Genomic DNA, 9,613 nt, shown 5'->3' with positions numbered 1-9,613 from the left:
GAGAATGAAGAAGCACCGAGACCGCAATATAACATCTGGCTTTTCCAATTTTTTCTGATCGAGCCAATAAAAAAAGCAATACATACCGAATTAAAATAATGTAAAAAAGGAGGAATATAAATGGGAAGCGGAATCGATCCAGTTGAAGCTCATGTAAATTAATTGGAGAGAGAAGGAAAGCTTTCTCCAGTCTAGTGCTCAACTGACACAGCTGGAGAAGGGCCTTTGGCTTGCCTTTATCCCAATTAGTTGAAGCTTAAGTGCAAAGCCTGTTGTGCAGGGCCGGCCCAAGTCTGGTTCAGTTTTGCTTGGCTCGTGTACTTACTTTGTGTGTGTACGTGTCAGTGTCTGTGTTTATGCACTTGTTGTGGTGGGAGTATATGTGTGTGCTTCTGTGTGTGTGAGTATATACGCGTGTGTGCGCCTGTGTGATGTGTGTGTGTGTCAGTAGACCACCTTAATTAGACTTGTGAATTGCACAGACATACAGAAACACATACGAAAACACACACACACACACACACACACACACACACACACACACACACACACACACACACACACACACACACACACACACACACACACACACACACACACACACACACACACACACACACACACACACACACACACACACACACACCAGGGCTTGGCTGAGCGCTCTGGCATATTTTCACAAAGAGAGGAAAACTCCCCTGAGGACCCGGGAACAATAGCATTTCATCCCTCTCTTTAATAACCCTAGCATCTCTCCTTCTTTCTCTCGTAATTTCTTCCCTCCACCATCTCTATCACTCTACCTCCCTTTCCATATTTATTCTCTAATCTCAGCACCTTTGTTCTGTGCATTCATTAAACACTGCCCTACATATTGGTGCCAGGGATCAATGGTTGCCAACGGTAGCAGCTCCCAGTATGCATTGCCACGTGTGGCCGTTTTTTAATGAGTCCGTTTCTATCCTTCTATCTGTCATGCATGACCAATGAGCCTTCTCCGATTTCACAATCACAACAAGGATAAAAATGTGATGAAAAAGATCATCACAACAAGGATCAGAATGTACTGAAAAAGATCATCACAACACGGATCAGCATGTGATGAAAAGGATAATCACAACACGGATCAGCATGTGATGAAAATGATAATCACAACAAGGATCAGAATGGGATGAAAAGGATAATCACAACACGGATCAGCATGTGATGAAAAGGATAATCACAACACGGATCAGCATGTGATGAAAAGGATAATCACAACACGGATCAGCATGTGATGAAAAGGATAATCACAACACGGATCAGCATGGGATGAAAAGGATAATCACAACACGGATCAGCATGTGATGAAAAGGATAATCACAACACGGATCAGCATGTGATGAAAAGGATAATCACAACAAGGATCAGAATGGGATGAAAAGGATAATCACCACCACTGACCATTATCAGCACCATCCACACTATGATACATATTATTAGTTATGGTTTTCAAAAACACACAATTACAAGAGTGTAAGTTTGATTAGAATAAACAGCTTTAGGTGTTGACTATCACTTCTTTGGTTTAAAACAAACCCCTGGAGGTGCTATTAGGTACTGATGCAGTAGAGGGAACCAGCAGGGTACGTAAGGCCTCAAAATGATTTTAATAACATATCATTTGAATCGTAATGCACAACACATTAATGGTTACAGTTTTGGTGTTCTGGTTCTGATCATGAGGATTGGGCCATCAACACACACGCGCACACACACACACACTAACCAAAACAACTACCAAATAATTATTTGGGCAAAAAAACACGCAAGCAAACTACTGGTTGAAATTATGAAGCCGCCCATACACTTTTATATATACTGCCACCCAGACAATTGTGAAAAATGTGAGTTGGGGAAACAGAAACAATCCACAATGACAAATCGTCAATGTTTGCTGGGACAGCAACGTGCTGCATAATGAAAATAGATAACCGCTCCATGAGTGTAGTACAGGATTTCAGGGCATGCCATTGGTCTCCATTTAAAATCAATCACATCAATGCGTCATATAAATTATTTCGACAGGGACCAATGAACAGTTCTGGAAACACTGCTTTAAGGAAGTCTTTAACCTGAATGTAATTGACCTCCAATTGAAAGGGAAAGAATGATTAAATGCCTGGAAAGTTAGTGCTCTGCTAGTTGTGACTTCCGTACATAATTTCAGGTCAGAGTAATACTGAAGCTTTCTTCTTCCCTGTAAAAAGAGGGCTGTGTACAACAGGTCACTGCAGTTCTGGGGTGGATAGAGAATATTTGTAAGAGTATTTGTAAGATCAGATTTATTTACTATGTATATACTGCTGCCTTGTGTTTGAATTAATGTGTATATACTGCTGCCTCGTGTTTTACTTACTGTGTACATACTGCTGCCTCGTGTTTTACTTACTGTGTATACACTGCTGCCTAGTGTTTTATTTACTGCGTATATACAGCTGCATCGTGTTTTATTTACTGTGTATACACTGCTGCATTGTGTTTTATTTACTGTGTATACACTGCTGCCTAGTGTTTTATTTACTGTGTATACACTGCTGCCTCATGTTTTATTTACTGTGTATATACTGCTGCCTTGTGTTTTATTTACTGTGTATACACTGCTGCCTCGTGTTTTATTTACTGTGTATACACTGCTGCCTAGTGTTTTATTTACTGTGTATACACTGCTGCCTAGTGTTTTATTTACTGTGTATACACTGCTGCCTCGTGTTTTATTTACTGTGTATACACTGCTGCCTAGTGTTTTATTTACTGTGTATACACTGCTGCCTAGTGTTTTATTTACTGTGTATACACTGCTGCATCATGTTTTATTTACTGTGTATACACTGCTGCCTAGTGTTTTATTTACTATGTATATACTGCTGCCTCGTGTTTTATTTACTGTGTATACACTGCTGCCTAGTGGTTTATTTACTGTGTATACACTGCTGCCTCATGTTTTATTTACTGTGTATACACTGCTGCCTCATGTTTTATTTACTGTGTATACACTGCTGCCTAGTGTTTTATTTACTGTGTATATACTGCTGCCTCGTGTTTTATTTACTGTGTATACACTGCTGCCTAGTGTTTTATTTACTGTGTATATACTGCTGCCTAGTGTTTTATTTACTGTGTATATACTGCTGCCTCGTGTTTTATTTACTGTGTATATACTGCTGCCTAGTGTTTTATTTACTGTGTATACACTGCTGCCTCGTGTTTTATTTACTGAGTACAGTTGTGTCATATTACAGAAGTGTTTACCTTGATGAAATTCAGTAAGAGGTACAGTTGAAGTCAGAAGTTTACATACACTTAGGTTGGAGTCATTAAAACTTGTTCTTCATTCACTCCACAAATTTCTTGTTAACAGACTATAGTTTTGGCTATTTGGTTAGGACATCTACTTGTGCATAACACAAGTAATTTTTCCAACAGTTGTTTACAGACAGATTATTTCAAGTATAATTCAGTGTATCACAATTCCAGTTGGTCAGAAGTTTACATACACTAAGTTGATTTTGCCTTTAAACAGCTTGGAAAATTCCAGAAAATTATGTCATGGCTTTAGAAGCTTCTGATAGGCTAATTGAAATAATTGGAGTCAATTGGAGGTGTACCTGTGGATGTATTTCAAGGCCTACCTTCACACTCAGTGCCTCTTTGCTTGAAATCATGGGAAAATCAGCCAAGACCTCAGAAAAATAATTGTAGACATCCACAAGTCTGGTTCATCCTCGGGAGCAATTTCCAAAAGTCTGAAGGTTCCATGTTCATCTGTACAAACAATAGTATGCAAGTATAGACACCATGGGAACACGCAGCCATCATACCGCTCAGGAAGGAGATGCATTCTGTCTCTTAGAGATGAACGTACTTTGGTGCGAAAAGTGCAAATCAATCCCAGAACAACAGCAAAGGACCTTGTAAAGATGCTGGAGGAAAAAGGTTCAAAAGTATCTATATCCAAAGTAAAACGAGTCCTATATCGACATAACCTGAAAGGCCGCACAGCAAGGAAGAAGCCAAAGCCAGACTAAGGTTTGCAACTGCACATGGGGACAAAGATCATACTATTTGGAGAAATGTCATCTGGTCTGATGAAACAAGAACAGAACAGTTTGGCCATCATGACCACCATTATGTTTGGAGGAAAAAGGGGGAGGCTTGCAAGCCGAAGATCATCCCAACCGTGAAGCATGGGGGTGGCAGCATCATGTCGTGGAGGTGCTTTGCTGCAGGAGGGACTGGTGCACTTCACAAAATAGATGGCATCATGAGGTAGGAAAATCATGTGGATATATTGAAGCAAAATCTCAAGACATCAGTTAAAGCTTGGTCGCAAATGGGTCTTCCAAATGGATAATGACCCAAGCATACTTCCAAAGTTGTGGCAAAATGGCTTATGGACAACAAAGGCAACATGTTCTACACATAGATAGAATGATACACTTCTTCTTAATACAACCGCTGTGTTACATTTATTTTTAACGTTACAGAATTCGTTCACTAGGCTATAATATGAGACGGCGCTCAGAAATTAGCATTACGTCTCCTCTATCTTGGAGTCCACAGAAACCCAAATTTACCACATAAATATTCCCTTACCTTTGATGTTCTTCCATCAGAAGACCTGGAAGGAGTTATACTTACCAAAAACATAGTTTGGTTTTGAAGTCTGTGTCTTTAGGTTATCAAACGCAACAAATTCCGGTCGAAATGCAGCCAAAATTCTAGTGGATGCGCACCAAAACTTCAAAATTACATATTATATGTCGACTAAACTGGTCACACTAAGTGCAAAATCAAGCTTTAGCATGTTATACACGTGGAAAACAATCCTTAGCACGAACAGAAACACCGACATCGTTTGGTCAATCCTGGAAGAGCTCTGGAGCGTCCGCGCGCATGAAAGTACTTGTTTTTTCGCGTGACCCGAAGGTTTCAGCCCGCCAAAAGTCTCGTGGGCGCGCGATTCTCACAATGGCAAGCCCCATTGAAAGCAGACATCGCGCTGAAGACATAGAAACTGTTCCCAGGTCTGTAGCTGCTTGGGAAGGGTGGGGGCGATGACGTCAAAGTTGGGCCAACTTTTCTGATGACAAGAGAGAGTTTGGGAGAATGGCTGCCCCGAGAGTTCTGCTTTACATACAGACATAATTTGAACGGTTTTAGAAGCTTTAGAGTGTTTTATATTCAATAATAATTATTATATGCATATATTAGCAATTTTGGACAGATTTGTTTTCTGTTTACTATGGGCACACAATTCCTCCAAAGGGGGCAGTAGTCAGCCCTATCCTTAACATGTTTTAATTAACTTGGCTTTCAAAGACCTTAGAAAGGAAGAGTAGAATAGATAGATATTGATCCGTAGTATTTTGAGTCTAGAGTGTCTCCCCCTTTGAAGAGGGGGATGACTGTGGCAGATTTCCAATCTTTGGGGATCTCAGACGATAGGAAAGAGAGGTTGAACAGGCTAGTAATAGGGGTTGCAACAATTGCGGAGGATCATTTTAGAAAGAGAGGGTCCAGATTGTCTAGCCCGGCTGATTTACAGGGGTCCAGATTTTGCAGCTCTTTCAGAACATCGACTATTTGGATTTGGGTGAAGGAGAAATGGGGGAAGCTTGGACAAGTTGCTGAGGGGGGTGCAGGGCTGTTGACCGGGGTTAGGGTAGACAGGTGGAAAGCATGGAATTATCGATGGTGACAGTGTTTTCTAGCCTCAGTGCAGAGGGCAGCTGAGAGGAGGTGATCTTATTCTCCATGGACTTTACAGTGTCCCAGAACCTTTTGCAGTTTGTGCTACAGGATCCAAATTTATGTTTGAAAAAGCTAGCCTCTGCTTTCCTAACTGCCTGTGTATATTTGTTCCTAACTTCCCTGAAAAGTTGCATATCGAGGGGGCAATTCTATGCTAATGCAGTACTCCACAGGATGTTTTTGTGTTTTTGTCCTGGTCAAGGAAAGTCAGGGCTATATCTGTTCCTAGTTCTACATTTCCTGGTTCTACATTTTTTTAAAGGGGCATGCTTATTTAAGATGGTGAGGAAAGCACTTTTTAAAGAATAACCAAGCATCCTCTACTGACAGAGAGCGCCTGGGGAATGGGAGTGGAGCTAGGCACTACAGGGCCTTGATTAACCTCTACATCACCAGAGGAACAGAGGAGGAGTAGGCTAAGGGTACAGCTAAAGGCTATAAGAACTGGTCGTCCAGTGCTTTCGGAGTAAACGGAGCAAGATTCTGGGCATGGAAGAATAGATTCAAGGCATAATGTACAGACAAGGGTATGGTAGGATGTGAATACAGTGGAAGTAAACCTAGGCATTGAGTGACGATGAGAGAGGTATTGTGTCTAGACACACCATTTCAACCAGGTGAGGTCACTGCATGTGTGGAAGGTGGAACAAAAGGGTTAGCTAAGGCATGTTGAGCAGGGCTGGAGGCTCTTCAGTGAAATAAGACAATAATCACTAACCAAAATAGCAATGGTCTTAGATGGTCTTATCCAGTTCGACTTATAGTTAGTGCATTCATCTTAATATAGCTCAGTCATAGTAAGTACAGTACATTTGTACTCAATAAAGTTGCTATCAGCAAAGTCAGTGATAGTACATACCATACAAAACGTAACATACAATACTAATTGGAGTGTCGCGGATAATGTTTCGTCTACCACTGAGTCCAGGTTGCTTCCACCACAGCAGAGCTCATCTTCCCCCACAGCAGAGTTCATCTTCCACCACAGCAGAGTTCATCTTCCACCACAGCAAAGTTCATCTTCCACCACAGCAGAGCTCATCTTCCACCACAGCAGAGCTCATCTTCCCCCACAGCAGAGCTCATCTTCCACCACAGTAGAGCTCATCTTCCCCCACAGCAGAGTTCATCTTCCACCACAGCAGAGCTCATCTTCCACCACAGCAGAGTTCATCTTCCACCACAGCAGAGTTCATCTTCAACCACAGCAGAGCTCATCTTCCCCCACAGCAGAGCTCATCTTCCACCACAGCAGAACTCATCTTCCACCACAGCAGAGCTCATCTTCCACCACAGCAGAGCTCATCTTCCCCACAGCAGAGCTCATCTTCCCCACAGCAGAGCTCATCTTCCCCACAGCAGAGCTCATCTTCCCCCACAGCAGAGCTCATCTTCCCCCACAGCAGAGCTCATCTTCCCCCACAGCAGAGCTCATCTTCCTCCACAGCAGAGCTCATCTTCCTCCACAGCAGAGCTCATCTTCCCCCACAGCAGAGCTCATCTTCCTCCACAGCAGAGCTCATCTTCCTCCACAGCAGAGCTCATCTTCCCCCACAGCAGAGCTCATCTTCCCCCACAGCAGAGCTCATCTTCCTCCACAGCAGAGCTCATCTTCCTCCACAGCAGAGCTCATCTTCCCCCACAGCAGAGCTCATCTTCCCCCACAGCAGAGCTCATCTTCACCCACAGCAGAGCTCATCTTCCACCACAGCAGAGCTCAAGTTTAAAACCTGGTATGCCAACCACGCTCACAGTAATGTAACATCAGCAAACAGACATTAATAAAACAGTGGGCAGTATACACACACCCCGATAGCAACATTCATCGGAAAATCACCATTTGAACTGTGTTTGTATGAATAATAACCTTGCCTGACAACTCCTCAAGCTAATGTCTAGGCTTAAGTTTAGAGGGATAACTATCTTGTGGCAATCAGAACCCAAGTTCAAACCAAGTCCATCATACATCGCCAAGCCATTGCCAGCACCATAGTATCAGCCAGTAGCAGTGCATAGCAAGTACCATGTAATCATTTGCTGTCAGTATACCCACAGGCAGTACCAGCTAGCACACAGCTAACACCCAGCAATGCACAGAACTGCTCTAGCATAAATGAATACTGCAATGATCCCACCAACCCCCTCCCTCCTATTACCCCAGATCCCACAATACAGGTCACCCTTGTCCACAAGATGAAAATGGTTCCTAATACGGATGCCATACCCATAATGCTGTATCTATATGTGTGTGTCATTGGTTTTTAATACAACACTGACAGTAGAGAGCTGAATAAGGATGTGCTGTTGTGAGCGGTGTGACGGGGTATAGGGCATATGTCTGACTCTAATTACAGCTGTGCATTGAGCACTCCTCAGGAATCAGAGGGGAGGAGGGTAGAGGACAGGGGATGCAGGGAGGAGGAGTTTACTACGTGTCCATATGCTTCTGGGATGGGACATTCTCTTCTTGGCAAAGTCTCTCAGTTGGGTGGAGTTTTGTGATGTCTGCCAAGGATGAGAGAGGGGATAGCGATAGAGAGAGAAAGAGAGAGGAGAGAGAGATAGAAAGAGAGAGAGAGACAGAGAGATAGAGAGACATAAAGAGAGAGACAGAGTGATAGAAAGAGAGAGACAGAGAAAGGAGAAAGAGACAGAGAGATAGAGACAGATTGGGCTGGACTTCCTAACCTCCTGCCAAATGTATATGACCATATTAGAGACACACATTTCCCTCAGATTACACAGAGCCACAAAGAATTCGAAACAAATCCAATTTTAATAAACTCGTATATCTATTTGGTGAAATACCACAGTGTGCAAACACAGCAGCGAGATTTGTGACCTGTAGCCACATGAAAAGGGCAAGCAGTGAAGAATAAACACCATTGCAAATTCAACCTATATTCATGTTGATTTATTTTCACTTTTGTACTTGAACTATTTGCACATCATTACAACACTACATATAGACATAATAACACATTTGAAATGTCTTTAAATGTCTTTGTCTTTACTTTTGGAGCTTTTGTTAGTGTAATATTTACTGTGAATCTTTTATTGATTGTTTCACTTGTTTTTATTATCTATTTCACTTGCTTTGGCAATGTAAACATTTGTTTCCCATACCAATAAAGAACACAGAGAGAACAAGCTTTACATAAGGAGTTAGAACACAATTAGCTCAACAACAGTAAATATATACACTCTTATGAGGCTTGATCCCACTCCATGTTTATATGATCATTATAGTGGCTCTGTGATTCAATGGCACCTCAGTTTAGTTTTGAGGGTGACAAAAAACCAAGCTAGTATTACATTCAGATGTACATGAGTGAAGCAGAGGGCTCTTAAACCTGGTGACATTCACGGAGACACACTTGACATTTCCCCTTAACTACCCAGGTGACAAACCGCTTTTTGTTCAATTATGGTACACGAAATAGAGGCGCTCTAAAACAATCTAGATAAATGGGCTATTGCCCTACTGCATAACATGGTAGGGGTGGGAGTGGGATATCCTTTATAAACAACACGGCCAGTCATAACAACACAGTTGGACAACACAACAATATGACAATGCACCTGTTACCAGCAGCATTCGTGCAGCGAACTAGGGGTAGCTGTCCCTCGCTGATATCAAACTTGCAACCTATGGCTCTCAAGTCTAACACACTATGAAGTCCAACTGTCGTTTAAGGACGTTATAAAGCCATGAACAAATCAAAAGTGCACTGCGGTGTGACATAAGCCCCTACATAAGGCATCCAGAACACATTATGAACAGATGTTTTACAAAAATGTTTGCGATTGAGTTGAAGGA

General features: G+C 42.1%; 1 protein-coding gene across 1 annotated transcript; it reads left to right on the top strand.

Annotated features, from left to right (window-relative positions):
* Positions 1 to 890: 890 nt before the first annotated feature.
* LOC124016471 (putative protein TPRXL) lies at positions 891 to 7,520 on the top strand. The gene is made up of 2 exons (XM_046332049.1): positions 891 to 916; positions 6,722 to 7,520. The coding sequence occupies exons 1-2, from the start codon at positions 891 to 893 to the stop codon at positions 7,518 to 7,520; spliced, it is 825 nt and encodes a 274-aa protein (XP_046188005.1).
* The last annotated feature ends 2,093 nt before the right edge of the window (positions 7,521 to 9,613 follow it).

This window comes from Oncorhynchus gorbuscha, linkage group LG03, assembly GCF_021184085.1.
Source record: "Oncorhynchus gorbuscha isolate QuinsamMale2020 ecotype Even-year linkage group LG03, OgorEven_v1.0, whole genome shotgun sequence".
Classification (NCBI taxonomy): Eukaryota; Metazoa; Chordata; class Actinopteri; order Salmoniformes; family Salmonidae; genus Oncorhynchus; species Oncorhynchus gorbuscha.
The sequence above is the reverse complement of the archived record's forward strand: the minus strand, read 5'-3'. Positions and strand labels throughout refer to the sequence as shown.